At 40.0% G+C, this 21,833-nt stretch overlaps 1 protein-coding gene across 10 annotated transcripts in view; it reads left to right on the forward strand.

The window, feature by feature from the left end:
- Window positions 1-6,157: 6,157 nt before the first annotated feature.
- WIPF3 (WAS/WASL interacting protein family member 3) overlaps window positions 6,158-21,833 on the forward strand; it is a 38,355-nt gene continuing 22,679 nt past the window's right edge. For 2 of the 10 annotated variants that reach the window (XM_064704547.1, XM_064704557.1), the window contains exons 1-2: window positions 6,461-6,583; window positions 20,545-20,714. In XM_064704547.1, coding sequence (XP_064560617.1) covers window positions 20,598-20,714 — 117 coding nt within the window. In that variant the 5' untranslated portion in view covers window positions 6,461-6,583; window positions 20,545-20,597. Of the gene's footprint in view, window positions 6,181-6,350; window positions 6,373-6,460; window positions 6,584-6,655; window positions 6,921-6,978; window positions 7,095-7,416; window positions 7,500-7,828; window positions 8,119-9,185; window positions 9,293-20,544; window positions 20,715-21,833 lie in introns of those variants that run through there. The other 8 variants (XM_064704550.1, XM_064704551.1, XM_064704548.1 and 5 more) reach the window with 8 other exon arrangements.

Raw genomic sequence — 21,833 nt, forward strand, 5'->3', positions numbered from 1 at the left:
AATCTCATAAACAAAGGGAAACCACTCAGGTTGCTCCCAGGAGTACCTAGAGAAGTCATTTCCCTTTGGGACTCCAGTCCAGCAGCATTTCTGCCCTCTGACACTCAGCAAGCTTGTTTCTCTGGCTCTCCTCACCACTGACACAGGCTCCCTTCTGTGGAAGTAGGGCCTTTCCAAAGAGCAGCCCAGGCCAGGAGGAACAGATTCCTGGAACTTTATTCCCAGCTGTGAAACTCTCTTGCTTATGGTTTGTGACTATTTTTTCCTAAGTGCAAGATGTCTGTTCTATTCTCAATGATTTCCATTAATTATTCCCTCTCCAGCCAGACCTCCTGCAATTATCCATTATAATATTTTTGAGTTTTGCCATATTGTTAGTAATATTTCTTGAATGCCACACCATAACTTGTATTATTTGCTTTATATGAAGATAAATCCTCCACTTAGAAGTAGTCCATGATAATAAATTACTATTGAATTTTACCTCATTGAATGACTGAAATAATAATGTCACTTTCAGCAAAATGAGACAGTGATAGTAGCTGCTGCTGAGAATATTGGCAGTGAACTTGGTGATAGTCCTTCAAGTGCAATCTTTCCCCTTAACAACTTGATTGAAACTCCTATCTGCATACAGCACAGCAGAGGGCATGCACTTCTTCAGATCCCCACAATGAGTTCAAAGTACTGTAAGTGGGCTGGGAGAGACAGCAACTACATTTCAAAGAGAAAAATGCTTTTAAACATATATTAAATGGTGGATTCCACCACTTGTAAAGAATATGTGTGAGCCCACTTGTTTCTACAGGTATTATGGAAGTTTTTTATCTGCAGCAGAATGTAAAATTTCAGATTTTGTTGTTAGGTACTGAAATGCTGAACAGGCATTTACTAACATTTTATTTACATCTCAGAATGGCTTGAGTTGGAAAGGAACTTAAAGATCATCCTGTTCCAACCCCCTGTCATGAGCAGGAACATCTTTCACTAGACCAGATTCCTCAGAGCCCCACCCAGTGTGGCTTTGAACACCTCCAGGGAAAGGGTATCCACAGCTTCTCTGGGCAACCTCTTGAACTGCCTCACCACCTTCACAGTAAAGAATTTGTCAGTTTCAAAAGAGAAATCCTAGTTTCAAACAAGGCTATAATTTTCTTTATACACAAAGGGCCAAATTATTACTTCACAGAAAATCTGAAGGATTTTCAATAATATATCTACACGTTAAAGCTGAAAATTTGCTTATGCAAATAAACCATGAGGCCTGCTGCCCGCATGCCTCCTATTATCCAACAACACAGACCAACCCCTCTATATGAGCATGATTTTAAGGACTGCAGAGTTGAACAGTATTTCAGGTTTGACTGGTGGTGAACTAGACAGACAAGAGGAGCACTCTAGAGGCAGAGTACAAGGAAGTACAGCAATTTGCTGAGAACAATCAGTTATGGCTGAGTTACCACCAGGAGCTGTAAGGACAATCTGGTAACTTGTACTCAAGATGTGAACTCTCGCCTCACTTTGACTACTTGCACGTGCAGCATTAATAGCTGTGCATGCCACGGTGTAGGTGACTTCCATTTGCTGTTCTGGGTAAACTCTGAGCTAAATCCTGTGCTTGACATCAATGCTTAAAAACAGAAGTCTTCAGAATAATAGGCCCAGCATGTAGAAAAACACTCATGCTGATTCTCTGCTACAGTGTGATAGCTGAAGCAAAAGGAATTTCAGGGGGTAGGGTGGGAAGGAGGGGAGGGGAAGCCGAGGGGGGAAAGTCTTACAAAGATCACAAAGTATCTTTCTATTTCAAAAAAGAGAAAGCAAAGGAAAGCATCCTCTTCAAACACACTATTTTTGCCTCCTAATTATTAACTTCAATTAGGCTCCCCCTGGTGGGGATGAAAAGGGCACGCTCTGAAAAGTGAGAGCCTGAAATGGCATTCTGATTCTTGCCCTATTTCACTTTTCACCCTAATTGCAGACTAGTACCGGGCATGCTTTCAGCTCATTATTCTCTACAGAAGCCTGCTAATGGTATTTCATCTACTGCCTAATTCTACAGTTTTAACATGGAAAAATTCTTTTCAAATTCAATACCAATGAGAGCGAACAGTAGGTCTGCCTCTCTGCTTTTTGTTTAGCTGTTCAGTAACTGGATAAACATTAACCAGCTGGATAGTGCAATTATAATTTTTTTTAAGGTACTGTAAATGCTTGCAACAGCATACTATCTGGCAGCTTCACAAATATTAATGAATGCATTCTTGTTCCACTCACACTATTAAAAGTGATTAAGTATTTTCACAGAGGTCATGCAGAAAATGAATGGCAGAACCAAGCACCGAGGAAAATCCAAAGTTTTTTCCTAAGAGATACTTTTTAAGACATCCCACAGCACAAACAGAAATAAGCGGAAGAAATGCAATTAGAGAAAGAATTGACATTGGGCACTAATTATTTACTAGGAGCCTGAATGTATTTAGACTTCATTTCCAATGAACTCAGCAAACAGCTTGCTCAACAAGATCAGGAGTAAGGGTTTAGGATTTGGATTAAAAACACAAAAAAAAGTAAACACTAATACCCCTCTCTAGGGAAATCATCTCTACTAATTATTTGTCTACAGCTTTCCTCAATATTGCTGTCTAAACTGCATTTGTAAACATGGCTCCATTGTTCTGTAACAAGAAAATAATGCCCTTTTAGGAATTTCTTGCTAAAATGTATTAGAGAAAATTAAAGTTCTGAGCTATTATTAATTCTCTATAGAAAATACTTTATTTTTACCAATAATAAGGGAAAGGTAAATATTTGGAGACAAAAATATGGGAATATCTCTGTTCATACATAGGAATGTCTCTGTTAATTGTGTTAGCTCTAAAGCTAACAAAGTCATCAAACACAATGGCTGAGACTTTTATTGTAACAATTTTCAAATGTTGAAAGCTATCAAGAAGTGTAATCAAATGGCACCCTGAAAGGAAGAAGCTTTTTTTTGTTTTTGCTCTTAAGCTTGTAAGTTTCATGCATTTTTAATGCAAAATTTTTTTTTACATTAGTCAAAAATGCCTTGAACCTCTGGGTATTTTTATTATATTTTACAAATGCATGCATAAACAAAGACAAATACAAATGAATTTACATTTTTGAGACATATTTAGCCTTGATCAAAGTTGGTTTTTTTATTTGTGTGTTAAAATTATGTGTGTTTTGTTTGTGTTCAGTGGTGACCAGAAAGCTTTACATGTGCTTCTTATTCAAAACACCAAGGCACAAATGCTGTAAGAAGATTTTCAGCTTTTTCTTATATTGTCTGGAGAGGAAAAGAAGTGTAAGTACTTAGGATAAGTATAAGCACTTCTTTGGCAAGTATTTATGTTGGCACATGCCAGCAAAGCCTTACAGATTGTTGTTCTCAAAATCAGTAACCATGCCAAATAGTTCTGATTCTTTCTCTCTTTGGGACACACTACCTCATTTTCATTGGTTTCATTTATTTCAGGTACTTTTCATTTTCTTGTATGGGATTTTAAGTAGTCTTAAAGAAGACAGTGTCATAAACACATTTTTAGTGCAGTAAAGTATTTTTAACTTAGAGATGGTCAATGATATATTTGCTAAGAATGATCATCATCTAGTATTGAACAAGATATGAACAGGAGGAAACTCCTATGAAGTTATATGTGGGTGTTGTTCTAATTTATATTTGTTTGTAGTAAAAAAATGGTGAATCAAAATGAAATTTTCTCAGTCTCCATCAGACACTGCAGCAGCTCACCACAGGCCATTCACAACTCTCCAATCTTTAATGGCCATGACTTCTTTGTAAAGAAGACAGAGATTCTGCTTCCTCCTGTAGAGAACATTCATTTGTGCTCTTGTTAGACTTCGCTTTTGCTATGTTTGAGAAACTATAGGCTCATAATGAATTTGGCTTTCAGCAGAAGGGCCAGCACCAGAAATGGAAAGGGTGCAAAATTTCTCATTAAGTCTGACTAGATTGAAGATCTTCAGCAGGGGTTCAGCTGTGCAGGACACAGCAAAGGAAAGAAATATAGGAGAAAAGTACCAGGTGTCTGTTTTGGAATACAAAGATGACAGGCCAGGGGTGTCATGGTGCTCAACACAGACACTCAGAAAATCTTCTCCAGATCAACCTCAGTTCCAAACCTGTGACAAAACTCAAAATAACCCTTACAGTTGCTTGTGAAATGGTACCAAGGAACTACAGAGAACCAGCAGCCCAAGTCTAAGACAGATACAGAGATTCTCCCTTTCTAAATAGATTGATGTATTGTTTGATTCATGTTGAAAAGTATTTGTCAAGAGTAAAAATATAATTACGATACACAACATAATTTTTAGTAGTTATGCAGGCAGAATGTGTGGAAAATAAAATTGCATTTATGGCTGTGGATTGTAAAGTATATCAGTGTTAGCTGCAAATATGTTCGAGGCAAATTTTCAGTATTTTAAAACACTTCAAATAATCTTACATTGGTAACGATAATAAAATCCAGGAAAGATAATAAAACTCAGGAAAAGCACGTCCTATATGATAATGTAGGGTAAGTTTTGTCCCCGCTACATTACTCTTTCTGTGATCTTGGATACAGCTGGGAGGAAGACAAGCAGGAGAGCGGGAGGAGGAAGATTACTGTGGACAACTAGAAGATATGAGTGTTTCAGTGCACTGGCCTTCACAGAACTCCTTGAAGTTTGTGCAGAAGTCTTTGGCCTATTCCACTGCCATTGAGTGCTGCAGGACCTTCCTTCCAATTCAGCAATGGAAAGGGAGCGCCTCTTTCCTTTCTCCTTTTCATCTACATCTCCCAAAGACAAAACAGAAATAGGAGACTTTCATAACTCCTAGGCATGCAATCCAGAAGGATTCTCTGAAATATAATATATGACAAGTTTTTGTACCTAGCCAAGAGGTAATGGTACCTCCTGCAGTGTTTTAAATGTGGGCAAACCGTGTACCACAGGAAAAGCTGATAGTTTCAGACCAGACCAGTGTGCAACCTTTGTACTGGGTCAGTCCAGCCTCGTAGGGTAGAAATGGTTGCTGCTGCACTGGACAAATTCTTCAGAAATTATGTGGACCTTGTTGAAAAGTGAAAGAAATCAAATTAAAGAAACAGGACAAAACCAGGTTTTTTTCCTGCAGCTCTTGCAGCCTGATCCTCTGAAGTTCTTTTTCTATCTAATCCAAAAGGTGGACAAAGTTCATTTCAGCATTAGCAATCTAAAATCAAGTCTCAGCTGAGACTAATTTGCATGAATAATGAAAGCAGTTTTCAAGTGTGGTATTATTTTTTTTTTTTTTAAGTAAATGCAGATATCTTGATTTTTCTGGAGCACTACCTAGGACCCTCTTGGCTTTGTTTTGTGCTTTGAAGTTCAAACTAGTGACCAGCTAGAAGTGGATTTAGTGCTCCCTGACCGCTGTGGAAGCAACTGAGGCAGATACTTAGGACTTAAAATTATTTAGTCTGGTAAGCAATCAAGAGAGTATTTTCAGAACAATAAATCAAAGTCACACCTCTGGACAGACAGGACATGGAGATCTAGAGCATTGATTTTTATGCCCATGCCCTGATGAGAGAAGTACCACAACAGCCCATTGTTGACTTTCCACCAATCTCAGGCTGACATTGCCATCATTCAGGTCCAAGTGACACTGATTTGTCTGCACTGCTTTATAGGCAAGCAAGGCAATGAAAAACACCATTTTACATTTCTACAGCTAAACAGGTGTTCCAGAGAAATCCAGTGAAGTTGAGCCTGCCTCTCAGCCACCTGAAAACACCATCCAAAGGCTGCTGGGCAGACCAGAGCCCACATTATGATTTTTAAGTTAATTCACCAGCATCATCATTCTTGAGACACTTGCACATGACAAACTCGGGGTGCTCCATTCCTCCAGCTGTCTGGGAGGCTGCTCCACTGCAACTCCCTTGCCCTGACACAAACATGGAAGGCTCATTAGGGCAAGACCTTAATATTCCCATCTTAAAGCAGCCTTGGAATAAATCCAGAAGAAAACAAGATTTATTTTTTTTTCCTAGTGCGCAATCAGCGATACAAAAGCCAAGGGTGCCTAACCAGCTCCAAGGGCAAGGCCCTGAGGGCACTGCAGGAAAGAAGTGGTTTGGCAGGTGGATGTGTTTGGGACGGGTTAGTGCCATCTTTTTTCCGTGCCATGGGGCAGCACTGTGGCATCCACGTGGGCTTTCAAAAATAGCTTTGGCTCTGCCGAGGCACCAGCGTATGGGAGGGTGCGCCAGGCTGCAGCCGGACTTCACCCTCGCACCAAAGCCGCCGCGCTGGGGGTGGAAAGTGGGGCCCGTGGGTGGGCGGGCTGTGTATGTACGTGCATGTGTGTTAAATTACTACTTTTAAAAATGCACATTTATTTTTATTCCCTCATGAAGACCGGGGCGGGCTTTTCCCCCCTCAGGATCCTAAGATCCCTGCCCTCCTTTCCCCGCCCCCGCCAGGGGAGACGGGCGGCCGCCGTACCTGGCGCCCTCTGCCCGGGAGGAGCCGCCCGGGCCTCGTCGGCAGCGGCGCCGAGCAGGTGGGCGCGGTGGGGGCGCGGGGCGGGGCTGGGGGTCCCCGGTGCCCCGGGCCCCCTCACAGCTCGGCCAGCCGGGAGCGCGGGGCGGGGGCGCGGCCGCCGCCTCCCCTCGGTCCCCGCTGGGGCCCGGGCCGGGGCTGGAGCTTCCCCGATGCCGCGGGGTCAGAGACGACTCGGCGGGCAAAGTTGGTGCCGCGGCGGGCAAAGTTGGTGCCGCGGCTGGGCCCCGGCCCCGGACCGCGTCCGGCCGGCGGGGCAGCGGGGCACCGGGTGACCGCGACACCCGTGCCCCTGGGATGTGGGTGCTCCCGGCGGCGGAGGAGGAAGCGCGGCTGAGGTCAGGCACGGGCTGTGCGCGGTGCTGCTCCTCTGGTGTGTCAAGCAGAGGGCTGTTTTCCGGCGGCGGTGGATGGCAAGAAGTTGTTTGGGTTTTTTTTTCCTAGTTCTCGTCATTGAAGTAGATGTGCTGGAATAGGTCAGCCGAGAAAACGGGCCTGAGTGATTGTGAAAAGTACCGTGTATTAACTACTTATGTACATATTGGAGGGGGAATGCTGGGGAGATGTTGGAACGAAGCTCTTAAAGGTTTCATAATAATTAACATGGATAAAATCGCGACTAAAATCTAGTGACTTTCGCATCAGCCTGTTGTTGCTAATTCAGAGTGACAGGGAATGTGTTGGTAAAGGGTAGCACGCGGATTTCTCTTTGGATATGCTCAGGGTTTGCAAAGACATAGAGATGATGGGTTATGTGACAGCCTGTATCTCTGGGGTTGGGAAGGGGGGCCGGGCTTGTGTCGCTCAAGAAATTCAGGAGCTTGAGAATGGGGAGGACACATGAGACCTGCGTGCCTTTGTTTTGTTTGGTTCTGAAAGTGGAATATTACTAAGCGAGGTTTCTGAAAGATAGCAAAGTAAGTCTGATTTAGGAGAGGAAACTGATATAAGGTAAAGTTTGATGATTTTTGCACAGAACAGTCTTGGGGTGGTCTGGATTTCTGGGCTAAAGTCTGCAAGTGCTCCTGCTGATTCAGACTGACATTTTGCTGAAATTGCGATAGCAGGGATACCTGTTACTGTGCACGCTGCATGAATCAAGGCGTTGAACTGCTTCCTGATACAATCAGTGTTTTCAGTTTCTCCATCTGTGTATGCGGTGCAAGTTCCTGTTTATTTCACAACGTGTGTTTGTACAATCTTTGTTAACATCTTCAGTTCGCGTGCTTTGTACTGAAGGACAAGCCATGGGGCAGATGATGGAGGAAATGAATGCAGCTTTAGTGCGTGATGGCAGTCGGAGCTGGGACACTTGTTGGGCACTTGTGTGCGTGGGGATGGTTCCTGTTCCCTGCGAACCTGTGACCCAGAGCGTGTCCCGGCTGGAATGCGCAGGCGGTGCTGCCACCCACGGCTCGTACGGGACAGTGCCCTGCGTGCAGGGGAAAGGCTGAGTCTGCTTTGCTGGCAGCTACCGGCTTCCATGTGCAAGATAACATATGAGGAGCTCAGTGTGGGACACTTAGAGCAGATTGCGTAAGTGTGGGTTTTTAATTGATAGACTGCTTTGGCTGTTTTGCTGTAGATAATGATGGCAAAATCTGGGTTAGACTCATAACCAGAAAGAATGCTGTGGGAGTTGATGTTTTTCCTGGACAAGATGCAGGTTATGGAATGGGGCTTGCAATTGAAGTATGAAACTTTTTTTATTTGTCTTTTTTAATAGAGGATATATATTCTCTAAAGACAGGGGTGTATAAATAGTTTGACCAGCTTTGCATACAGACTTTGGTTGCTTAGGGGCAGATGCAATGTTTAATTCATTAGCTGCAGTGCTCAAGTTATTGCTGGTTTGGATCTATGCCTGAAAATAATTGAGATGCACTTGAAATTCAGATTCTATGATTGTACTGCACTGGAAAGGGCAACATATGACTGTATTTATCAAATTTTGTGTAATACAAAGCAACTTCCTCTTTTTTTCTCTGACTCCTTCCCCACCTGTAAGAGGAAATATATATAAATAAAGATCCTGTAACATCTCAAATTCTGTTGCTGCAGTAGGGGAATGTACAGTAAATGTTTGGAGTCTGTACATAATGAATACTAAATCTGAACTTGCAGAAAGTACTTGGATAGTTGGTTTTTTAACAGTAAATCAAAACATAGCACTATCACATCTCAGCAGTCACAGCATAAAAGTCAGCACTGTTTGTTGAATGTCCTGACAGGATATAGCCAGATGCTAATAGTTATCAGCATTATTATCTCTATACTTAGTAATTTTATTGCTTGATGAGGTCTGTATTTTGGGAAACTCATTGTCCTCTGAAAAGAAGACCTTGAACAGAAAATAGTATCTTAGTCATAACAAATAGAAAAATATTTGCACATTTTAAGAGACAGATTTTGAGAACTCCAAAGTAGGATGACACAATTTAGTATTTTACATCTAAAAAAATTAACTTATGTTGAGTATTAAAAAGTTTAGTATTAATATTTTAAAATATTTTAGCTCCAAAGAGAAGCAAAACAGGGAAAAGATTGATATGAGATCTCTTTGTTTATAAGTCATAACTCACCTATAATAATTATTTTTTCAGACACATGTGCTTTTGTGGAAGCTTTTCTTCTCTGTGACTGGGACTGGTTCTGTTCAGTCATGCGAAGTAGGTGAGACTGGACAGGCTCATCTCAGCTTTCTTGCCCTGTAAGTTACTGATCCTGCATGTGTGTGAGCATCTGCTGCATTATTATGTGGGTATTTTATGCAGTTCATTTAGGTTCTACTAAACGAGATCACAGATGAAAAGTTGAAGCTCTGGGGAAAATGATGCTAGGCTCTGCTGCAGTGGAATAAAAATTCCCATCTTCTTCAGAGTGTATGTGAAATTAGTATCTAAATAAACATATATACTATGATACCCAGTAAAGTCTTTTATCTAGAAGTCTTTAGTACTCACATTACACTGAGTTACCAGTGGCTGCCAAGCAGTTTTGAGATGCAGCTTTCTGGGCTGCCTTTAACACTGTTCTTACAGATCAGTTAGTCTATCCTCAATTAGTCTATGTTCTTACACAAAGTAGTTACTGTCTTTGTGGGACTGAAGCTTTCTGAAAACAGGCATATAGTAGCAAACCTTAATGGTACTTCACAGTTGCTTTTTTATCTGTGCTCATTCTGCATCAGGGTTGTCTGGTGGCTTCATAGCCAGGATGAACAAAGATAAAGCGAGTGCTGTATTTGCAAACAGAATAAAACGTCCTTGGGGCTTCCAGATTGGAAAGAAACTGTATTTTTAGGCAAAATTGTATTTTTTTGAATACGCCTACCTTAATTTGACTTCTGAGTATTGTGAACTCATTCAATATTACATACATGACAGCTGTAAAGCTGCCTTTTGATTGCTTTGAAAGAATGTAAAACAGCTAAAGGATTTCCACAAGATGCAAAAAGCATGTTTTCATGCCATGGTAATTGAAACAACAGCTGAAATGGATTTCACTACCAGAAATATCTCTCTCTCAAATAAGATCATGCATGGAGAGCTTAATTCTTCTTTGCATTGACCCTGTGTCATCTTTCCCTGTTGTTACAAATAGATAGATAACTCTCTGTGGTGTGAATGGTGTCGCTCTGCAGCCAGCCCAGGCAGAGCAGAGCAACATAGCAGCTATGCTGTAGCTACAGGGTAAGTGCTGAAGTGAAAAGTGAGGAAAAACTGGGCCAAAAGTCCCTACCTGATTATGTTCTCTAAGCCTAAGAACAGAAAATTCAGCATGAAAGCGCTTGCTCAGTCCTGACCCTGCTCTTACAAGTGTCCAAGAAAACTAAACAAAGTGTGTCTGCTCTGCAGCTTCTGTGTAATGGATATTCTATATCCTCCATTTACCCTGGTGGCAACTGCCGTGCCTGCCTTGACAAATGGATGTGTTGGCTGGAAATTTACAGTGCTAATGCTTCATTCATAAGAGAGGGGTAAAATGAAGGAAGTGAATGAATAGGTTTGGAGATAGTAACCCCTTTGTGTTGCTGCCTTGCACAGGTCTGTAAATGATTGCTGTACCATTTAACTTCTAGCTGCTATATCATGTTTTCCTCTTTTCATTATAAGTAACAAAAAAAAAAAAAAAAGAAAAAAGAGGAGGACAGAATATAGTACTACAATCACAAAGGAGGTCTTGGGGTGTTTTGTTCCTCTTTTGTACCCTCATTGTTTTAAAGCTATATGTTACTGCTTTCCTAACTGGCATAGTTATGTGTGAGAGAAAAATATGTATGCAGCAGCACTACTGATGTGTATAAAATAGTCCTGGCAGGTTTTTGGCTTTTGTCCAAGTCACTTACACATTTTTATATGCTAAAGAAGAAAATAAATAATGCTATGTCTGTTCAAAATCTGTGGATCTGCTGTGTTAGTTGAGTAGACACGTAAAGAAAATCATAAGCATAAAAGGCAAGAAAGGCTTATATACCAGCAAAACAGACTGGGGTTTTGGCAATTTATTTTCAGAGGGAATGTTTGCTTCTCTTGGGGATATGTAAATTACTGCAAAAATATCTGTCAGATTCTGCCCAGGATTTGGATAGAAAGTTGCTTTTATTGGTCAGTTGTGTGAGTGTGAACAGCTTAACATGTTAGTGATATTACTTCTGTTGCTGCAGATCATATATCCTGGAGTATTTTAAGAGTTAAACCCTAAAGAACTGATATCACTTCGACTGAAAACAAAGGAAAAATTGGCAATATAAAAATAAGAGATGGATTAGCCCCTAGATTAGTAAATTAGCAGAGGGGGTGGGGAATATGTGTGTGTAAGGTACTGTGTGAGTGATAGATGTGGGGCCTAACAGGGCATTTAATGCAGAATGAAAGCCTTTTTTAGCCTTGAAATGACTAAGTAGCAAGGAAATTATGCAAAAGCAGATTGTACAAAATATCCTTGGATCAAGTGATCATGAGTTTACATTGACTTAACAGTAGGATAAATTATGCAGTCCCATGTGGGGGTACTTGCTCTGAACAGACTGTACCAAGAGTTCCAAAGGCCTGGAGTAGTTGCAGAAAGAGTATGTTGTGGTTACTTTGCTCCTTTCCTCTGCCCTGACTGTTTGATCTTCTTGTTTTTCTCCAATACTTCAATCTTTTATCCAGTCCATCAGGTGGAGCTTAGTTCATCTGCACTAATACTTACCAGTTCTAGTCAGGATGTATATCCTCATATCTCCTAGAATCACATTTTCTTGGGTTTTTTCAGAGCTGGATCAGCCTAGCTCTGCATTCCTTCTGTTTTTCTCAGTACTAGTAGCCTGTGCTGAACCTTTAGTATCATCATGCAGAGTTACTTAATTTTACTCCATGTGCAGTGTTTCTTTCCCCAGGGTAGACAACTGTACCTTTTAAATGAAATGCCTCTTCTTGCCTTGCCTTGCATCAACAGCAGGCAAAAGGTGCAGTGAATGGTGGCAAGGGCAAAGAAAGTGAAGAGTGGGAATGAAGAGACTGGTAAACCACTAGGAAATGGGAGAAATATTCACAAAGTAAGTACAGAAAGAGGATGGGCCAGATCCAGGCTGGTTAACGTGAAAGCTGAAGGTCAAAGTCAGCATAAAACTTGACACCAGAATTCATGGAGACAAGTGAGTCCTCATCTTTAACCTGCTTGGTCTGATGGTAGCAGATACTGATTGCTCTGCAAGCGTACTTGGGAGCTATTCAAAGAAAACCACTTTTCTCCTTTGTGCCTATGAAAGATACAAATGCAAAAAAAATTCTATTGCCATTTAATCACTAGAATAATTTTCCTTATTCATCAGGCAGCAAAGCTAGTTGAGTATTTTTGAATCCCTGATGTTCATTGCTTATGCCATGTGTACAGGTATGTATCAATCACAATTTCCCCTCTAAATAAAATGCCTTACCCGGGGAAGTACCACTGAAGACCTTTCATAAGTCAAAGGGCTGAAACTTCAATTTAATAAACTCATATTGTTTTTCTCTCAGCACTTTGTTTTATTAGCAATTCAGAACTAGGCCTACAAATCAAAACATCTTTTATCAGGAAATTTTTTTTGTTGCAGTTGCAAATGACTGCAATTTGCTGTTCATTGTACAAAGTAAAATCATTGTCCTGAGTAAATGGATGTAAGATTGGAGCTAGGTACTTTGTGCACTTCCTTTAAAAACAGCTAACAATTTTCTGTACAAGAAAGATATTTACACCTTTATGCACATAGGCAGTTTGATCTCAGCTTTGACGCTTAAGGGAGAATAAGAACATATTGCATATTATTTTTTCAGAACAATGAGCTAGTTAAAATAACAAAAATGCAATGTTATGGTAGCATAGCAAGGCTTATTTGATAACTTAAGAGTTTATAGTTATGTACTTGTACTTACGGCAGCCTTACCCTGGTGTAAAGAACATCTGAGATGAAGCTAGCAGCTATGTCACTGAAATGGGACAGCAGCTTCAACAGGATTGACAGAAAAGGGCATGAAAGTGAGAATGAATGTTCAGAAGTTATAGTTTAATTTTTTAGGCCATTAGGGCTAACATTTTTACCACTGGAACCGAAATTAAGTAATCCAAATTTCACTGAAAACTGGAATCAAAGTTGCCCATTCTTTATTTGAGGTGAGGATTTCCCTGACAGCTTAGTCCTGCAGGTGACCTGATCATTGTGTTTTACCTCCCTTGTGAAAGGCAATTCTCCTTAGCACATACAGTGACCACAGTCCATGCTGGGGCCTAAAACTGTATTGTAGGAAAGCATGGTGCATGTTGAATTACAAAATTTATTCTTCTTGCATTGCCAGTATTAGACTGTTTTTTAAGCTGACAGCTGTCAGCCTGACATGACATGACATGCATGCAGGTTTCTATAAATTCATCATTCCAAGATGTAAAGCTGTGAAAATCAGAGCTCTGATAAAATATCATGTGGTTGAAAGTGGAGATTTCAGAATTATTTAGGAACTGGATTTTTAAAGTCGTCTAGTCTTCCAATACCCATATTTGCAAATTCTTTTCACTTGACTGGCAGTTTAAAACAAGGTTTGAGCTGTATGTAGCAAATATAGGAGAGCAAGATGCTGAATACTGCCTTGTTTGCATTTTCCATTTTGATGCTAGCTACTTAATTGGAAAGCAAAACTTTCTTCTCTTAAAGGAATTGGTTAAACAATGTTTGGAAATTTTTTTTGTAGAAACCATTCTGTGTACAAGTGTACTTTTCAAACAACTCGGTATTATAAAAATGATAGTCAATATATGAATAACTATAAAGGAATAGTTCATTAATAATGATGTGAAAACATACAATTAGCTTCTTAGCAGAGGCTGCAAAATTTCCAGATGTTAACCTGAAACATCAAACTACCTCTACAGAGAGAGATCAAGCACTGCTCACACTGATACTCTTGAGGAGTAAACAGTTATCTTCAGTTACTTATAAGAGTAAACAGTTGTCTTCAGAATGTGGCTGTGACCTTGAATGTCTACTGAACTGTACTTTCTTTAGCTTAGGCCAATGATTAACTTTGCTAATGGCTGTATATCAAATTCACCATTGTTTGTATAGCTGGCAGTGAAACAAGCCGTGTCTGTCTTTGTGTGGATGATGCAGTATTAATTTCAAGGAAACCCTTTGTATAAATTGTTTCCTTTGAAAACTTATGTCTTTGTGCAAGTCCTAATTACTTCTAATTTACCTCATTTGTCTTTGAGCTCTCTAACTTCAGGTTAACACTACTACAGGCAAAACATATTTCTTCTTGGTATGTGTTGTTCTTTTCTCTTAGTCCTTATTTAAAAGAGGGTGATGAATTCTCTTATTCTGCTCCCTTACAATCAGTCTTCTCTGACAGATCCCCATGGAGCAGAGGAAGCTACACCCTGAAATAGTCATATGTAGGGATGTGAAGTCATCTGTGCAGCTTTGCCTCTGAAGGGAGGTTTGTCAAGACATAGCACTGTGATTTCTGGCCTCAGCACCACAGGGAACCCAGCAGAGATCTGCCCACAGCACACATGGAAGCAGGGCGTCTTCAAATTCCTGTAGTCTCTGCTGGGTCAGTCCTGGACAGTCTGTGGCAATTTTATCAGGCATCTGACAGAATAAGAGTCATGCTGGGCTTTTTTCAGGCAGAAAGGGGAAGCAGCCCTTAACTGCATTAAGTCTGGTGGAAATAGTCCAAGCTGAGGGGAACTTAGAGTCCTTGGCTTAAATTCAGGATAGTGTTATGTGCTGTGAGAAAGTCCTACAGACCCTGTAGAAGACAAATGCTGCTTAGAAGTGTTTCATCAGGTATTTGATGGAGAAAGAGCCCTTCCTTAAGGTTTGCACATTCCAATGGGATTGAAAAAGTCGGATTCTGCCTTAAGTTGCAGTGATGTAAATGGTGACTGAGAGCAGAAATTTCTCTCAAGTTGTACACAATTCTGATGTACAACTGTTAGATGGTGAAAGGCTGGAGTTTTCTTAGTCATCTGTGGGAATATACATGTGAAAATCTTAATGTATATAGGATGGGTATGTATATGATATTTGCCTTCCTGCTGTAAATGAACGTTCTAACAGTTTGACACTTCTACACAGTTCTTAAATGTCTCAAATGCAGCAGAGACTATCAACTATTTTGTGAATGGGGTTATCATTGTAGGGTGAAAAAGAGACATGATATTCAGAGGCTCTACCTTGATTCTTTCTTGTTCAGTTCTCTAAACACAAAACCTCCTTCGCACTCTCAAAAAAAGAAAAAAAATGTAGCGTAGCGTCCAATGCTTAAATATTAAATGGTTTGATTATCTTAAAATTAGAATCTAGACCAGCTCTTTCCAAACAGAATATTTTTCCAAGTCTTTCCCAGTTGTGTGACAGTGACAGCAGGAAAGTTGATCTGTGTAACACACATCTGCTGTTCTCTGTTTTAATCTTCCCTGTATCTGCATGTGTTGTACTGTCTTTAAAAGATCTGTGGAGATCTCATACCAGTGATTTCAGCTGTTCTTCAGTGATGTTTCACAGGAGCAAATGGGCAATTTGCTAATTAAACAATTATGCTAATTGTCTACCTTTGAGATCATGAAAGTTGAGCAGATGCTTATTGATGCTGTTTTTTCATGGGTAATTTTGAAATTATTTGACTTTTCTTTTGAAATATAAGGGCTTAAAAGCTATAATTCAGAACAGTACAGTTTATTAGAAAATCATACTTGATTTTATAAAAGTTGTTTAAAAGGTAAAAACATGTTGTGGTCTACTCTTTTTCTTAAGTTTTTAATCATGAAAGCAAGATGAATACTATAGATAAGTTCTCCTGCACACCATTGAAATATCTCTCTCAGCTTTTCCTTTGAAGGAAGAAAACCTGTACCTTTCCCCAAAGATGAATTACCTACTTCAGGGTGTGCAGCTGCAGTGATTGCAAATCCAGTGGTAATGAATCTGTTATTTTGCAGTCCTTTCTTCAATTTGGTTATAAGGGTCAGATTTTCAGTTCGAACCGTGTCGTTTCATGTTAATGACTGTACCACCTAAAGACCTAGGGACACTGGCCATTTAAAAAATACCCCTATTTAGAGTAATTTTAGTACATAAATACATATTATGCACATTTAAATAATTGTGATTTTTTTTTTCTGTCTTTTCCCCTTCTAGACATTGTACTAAATTAAAGGTACAGCTGTTTCGTGCCTTCTCTTTCCTTGATGGGTGAAGACATTTTAGTATAGTTTTTGCAGGCATGCCTGTGGTGGTTCTGCTGAATGTCAGGAGAGATTTGCGCTGCTGTCCAAAATCCACTGTTTCTTAGTGTGGATCTCTGCTCCCAACAGGATTTTGTTTTAGTGTGAGCCCTGCACTGAGGCTGTGGCAGTGATGCTTCAGGAGGAGACCTTTGGGAAGCACTTGGATCAGAGTTTGTGCATGTCTGGTAGCTGAATAAAGTGGGACCAAAGGTACAGAAAAGCTTAGGCAGAGGTTTTGAGTTTCCCACAGGCAAATCCAGCACAAGATTGAGAGAGCAGTTCATGAAGAAGAAAGATCTGCACCTCCTCTGTCTGGTCTGATACTTCAGATTAAATTCTGGGTGAAGACTTTATTTGGGCCCTCAGAAATCTGGAGCTTGAGTTCTTACATTGATGACTGCAGACTTGTTCTTTAACCCAGCTGCTATTCAAGCTCATGCGGTGAGAACACACAAAGAACAATCTGTGACACCTGAAATTACCAGGTTCAAAATTATCCTTACCAACAGAACAAAAGAAGACCAATTGTTTTGAGATCAGAGAAGAGTAATAATGTTCTCTGACTGATGAAAAGTTCACTGCCTTGTGAGAAGTAAAACAATTCCAAAAGTATAACAAGTCCTTGCAAATGTACTTTTGAATTGCAGTGCTTATATTCCACAAAGCTGATGCAGAGCAGTAGGAGAAACTATTTTGCTTGGAACAAGGTAGAGTCATCTGCAGTGGAGTGCAAATGGGATCAAACCAGGAGAAGGAGAAATTAGGCTGCGTGTCAGGCAATCTGAACTAAAAGAGTTATTTGACTGGGAAAGAGCTTCCCAAGGGAAATAATAAAAGCCACATTATTTGGGACACCTAAAATTAGACTTCAGAAAGCACTAGAAAAAATGTACAACCTTGCTTAGGAAGGGAAGTGGACTAGAAAAGGCAGGGGCTTGGATTTTCTTTTTTTTTGTTTGCAATAAATTCTATAATTGTTGGGCTCGATTCTGTTCTGTGATATTTAAGTCAAGGTAAGATTTACATTGCTTCTTGCCTTAGGAAACTGAGATTAAACAAAACATACAGGCTTCTCTCCTCCACTTTGCCAGCCTTTTGAACTGTATCTTTTTATTTCTGTCCCTCAGGGATAGTTCAGACCCCTCTCTTCCAATTATAGATATGCATATTTAGAGGGGTGGAGAAAGGGCACATGTGCCTTAAGGATCCTTTGTAGCATTTCCCTCTTACCTGGCTCTTACCAGACACTGGAACTGATCCATATGATACTCCTTTTTTTGGTTTTAATTCAGAGTTTATTTTGATTGTTATGTGGAAATGCATAAACTTGGCATGTTCTGAAGTTATTGTGTGAAATTACTGACCATGGAGTTTTTATATATATATATGTATGTATACATGTTTGTGTGTATATATATAATATATATGTAATATAGTGAGGGGAGAGGCAAATGAAATACAGCCTTTAACCAAAGAACAGAGGCCTCCAAGTAATGTGTTGATATATTGAAAGTGCTGCAGCCTTCTCCATAATTTTCTTTCAATACAGTCCATGTGATATTGCTGCAGTAATACAAAAGAAGTTATCATAGCCAATCCTGCATATTAAAAAGTGTAGATTGTGCAGTCATGACTAAATGTTAAGAGTCAAATGTTTTTTATTGTAAGTTAGCTTGAAGATTCCTGTCTTTATCAGCATACACTGTCTACTTGTGAGATGGCAGTGCTCCTTTCAAAGCCCACTTGAACAAATAGAGCCTCTATGGTTCTTCATTGTATAGGCATTACCCTATAATAGTTCTGGTATAAAACTATGAGTTTTAATGTGCACACAAAAGCATGCCAAGGTCAGGACATTGAGCCTCCAGATTTGTGGTAAGAGACTAAAGAAGGCATGTCAGCAGGATTTTCTGAAAGATGGTTCATTTGTAGAGGGTTTGAAAAAACATGAGAGGAAAGCTATATGGTGTCTCCAGTATTTCATTCAAGGGCTATATGTTATAGCCTCACAGAATGCATTTAGCCCCAATCCCCCTGGACAGAAGTATATGGGAGTGGGATACATGGTGAACACTTCCTCTTCTCTGAATTTTGTATTGTAGTTTCTACACAGTTTCTAGTCCTTGAATTTAGGCTGCATCATTTGAAGGAGCAAGTGCTGGGGCAGGGACTGGTGGAGAGGGAGCTAGAAAAGTCATCTGATGGCATTTCAGGCTGTGACTTTTAAATAGCAGGAGCTGATTCCCATTTCCTTTCTCCCACTGCTGCTTGCCTCCAATGTGCTCTACCTCCTGCTGCCATTCATGTGGTCTGCCACAGGAGCGTGGGCTGTATTTTTTTTTCCTAATTTGACTAAGAGCATATTTCCCATTCTAAATCCTTAATGAAGACAAAAGGCCTGTATTGCAGGGTAGGAAGATACTAACCCGAAACATATTATTAGCTGGGAAGACTCATTCTCCTTATGTCCATGTTTTTGAATGGCTTAATTGAGGAAAAGAGATATCTTCTGATGATGGGTTTTTGAATAGGGCAACAATGAGGGTGGAATGATGGAGATGCTGTGATGCCAGCTTTCTTGGAAAGCTTCATTAAGAGATTATTAAAGTGATTGTAACCGATTCTGTTACAGATCAGAGTGCTTTGATCAGCCAGCCCTTTGCATAGCAATCTCTCAAGGGAGAAAATGAGTGTTTCAGAGGCTCTGCACATTTAATTTTGACTGATCTCTCATTAAGTATTTTACAAGATAGAGAAGGAGAAAAATACTCAAGACATTATTGGGATATTGTTCATGTACTCTACGTAGGAAGTGAACAAGTCTGCATGTACATTTTAATTTCACTGCCTCTTCCAATCTAACCCTCTAGCAAAACAGCCAAATATTCCACTCAAGACTATAACTTGCCTCATTTCTGTGCTATCTTCTCTCTTGAACTTTTCCAGATTTAACTGTCATGCCTCCTCCCTACACAGATGATTCTGGAAAAGCATGGAGTGCCTGTTTTTAAAAATGAAGGGAGAAGGAAGGGGAACAGGTTCTGGGAATTGTGGTCTTTTTAACTTAACATCAATTTCTAGTAAAACATTAAAATGTGAAAAATGTTTCTAAGACCTTTCAGGAGTCAGGGAAAGAAATTATGACCTAGAGAGATGTGCAAAGAGTAAATGTGAGAAACCAATGTAATTTCTTGTTAAGATAAAGCCTTGCGGAAAGAAAAGACAAAGAATATTACATATTTTGTGCTATAGTAGGGCTTTTGACACTGTTTCATATGACATTGTGAAGAGTCTCAGAAAATAATCATGACATGATGGATGTAGAACAAGATGTAAAATTAGATGTGTTTGGAGCCTTTATGCAAGTGTCACTATCAAAAGATTTCAAGCATGGCTTGCATGGGCCTCTCTTTGGCACTGCCTAGTACTTTCATTTGCAACTTTACTAATGAAATACAGGGGTTTCAGGTTAACTTTAATGATGACTGAGTCATGCCGAGGGCATGGTTAGGTATGAAAATCAGTGAGTGATGCACTGTCATCCTGCAAAAGATTTTTTTTAAAAAAGAAAAGCATATAGCTTTTGTTGGAAGATATGTGCCTTTTTGTCAGTGTATTACTGAAGAACTGTGAAAATTAACATTTAAAAATGGCAAGAAAACACTTGGCTTTAACACTTGAGATGTCTGGTCCTTGATATTATGTAATTTGGTAATTGAAGCATTAATTTACAGAATTATTTCTTTATTTATTATTAAATCATGAGGGACTTAAATCATGAGGGGCTTAAAAAGTCCCTTACTGTCTCCTTAGAGCAGCAAACCTCTGGCTTAAAGTCAACTGAGGTTTTGTCCCAGCAGGAGTGTCTACATGAGGTCGGCTGTGATTTGTTCTCTGCAGAATTGCATTTCAGGGCTATGGGCTAGGTTAAGGCAAGATGTAATAGTTGGACAGGCTAGCATCGATGCATTTGGTACTCATGGCACTGGTCCAGATCCGTGAACTTGTTCTTTAGATGTATGTTGTCATCATAACTATAATGAGGCTGCTCGTGCTGTACTTTGGGAAGCAGTGCAGTATAAAAGTCTTCAGTCTGCTCAGAGCTAGATATTTTGGCCGATCTACAGCTTGCAGTGTATAAACCCATTCCTCTCTGTTTTTTCTTTTTATTCTTCCACTTTTCCTTTTCCTCCCTTCCTTCTCCTCAAGGACATAGACTGGCAATATTTTTCACAACTGGGTGAAGCTAGAAATCCGAGCAGATGCCTGTGCCACCACCGCCGCCACCTCCTCCTCCACCACCTCCACCACCACCTTCTGCAGGGCCCCCTCCACCACCGCCACCTTCGGGAGGGCCCCCTCCACCACCACCACCACTGGTAAGATTGACTTTTCATTTCTGTGTGCAAAAGCTTAGCTGTAGTAGTCAGCTCAGAGCCCACAGGGTTTTGGCATGGATATTCGTAGCAAGTATCTGGGGCAGATGTTTGTTTTGCTGGCACTGATTCTGTTCTGATTACAGCAGTGATCTCCAGAGTGGGGTGTGTGAGATGATCCATTGATATGTGGGATGAAAATACTGCAATCTCAGTCATACATGTGTATATTTTATAAAGAAATAAACTTATGTGTTTTGGGGTGCATGCTCAAAAATTTTGTTACTGCTAGGAGTGCATGATCAAAAGGTTTTGAGATGATTAGAGTGCATATGGTGAGAATTTAGCATTTGTGAATACTTTTCCAGCCAAAGGGAATTCATTTTTGTATTGGTAATGCTACAGATGGTAAGTATTAATTTCTTCCTCCTTTTTCTTACAGCTCCTATTAAGACTCACAGTGTTCAGCTGTACATTTTGCCCTTTCTAGCACACAGTGTCTTCCTGGGGATACAGCACAATATTCTTTTGTACATGTGCAGGAACAATTACAGCTTGTAGCAGATCATTACTGTGTGTGTCATGAAGTAGAACATGTGCCTTGCCAGCATGTTTGCAATAAGAGGAGGATGCTCTGGGTGAACTTTCAGGGTATTACATTTTCATACCTTCACAATCAATTATTGTACCTATTGTAAAACCTTGAATTCTGTGATCAGTTGGTCATAACCTGTTTCTGCATTGAAATTCTTAGACATTTTTTGAAAAAGTGGAACCTGGCACAGTTTGTTCAAGTCATAAAATCTCCCCTGACTTTTTTTCATACATTTTTCCATCACTGCTGTGGTTATTTGCAGAGTATGTTAGACTGTGTAGCAAAACAGTGCATGGTACTTAAAATGTACTTAAAATGTACTTCAAGTTTATTTTTTTTAAGAACTACGTTTCTCTGTTGCATTCCTTGGCATCTCTGCCTGTTTCATTCCCAGGAAGGTTGGTTGATTTTGTTTGGTATTGTTCATAATGCTCTTATTTTATCTTTTTTTTTTCCAGAAGGTGGTTTCTTTGCAAGTTTCTTTCTGCTACTTTACAGGCTGAACAATTTTGTAAAACTCCCCATGA

Source organism: Zonotrichia leucophrys, chromosome 2 (assembly GCF_028769735.1).
Source record: "Zonotrichia leucophrys gambelii isolate GWCS_2022_RI chromosome 2, RI_Zleu_2.0, whole genome shotgun sequence".
In the NCBI taxonomy this organism is placed as follows: Eukaryota; Metazoa; Chordata; class Aves; order Passeriformes; family Passerellidae; genus Zonotrichia; species Zonotrichia leucophrys.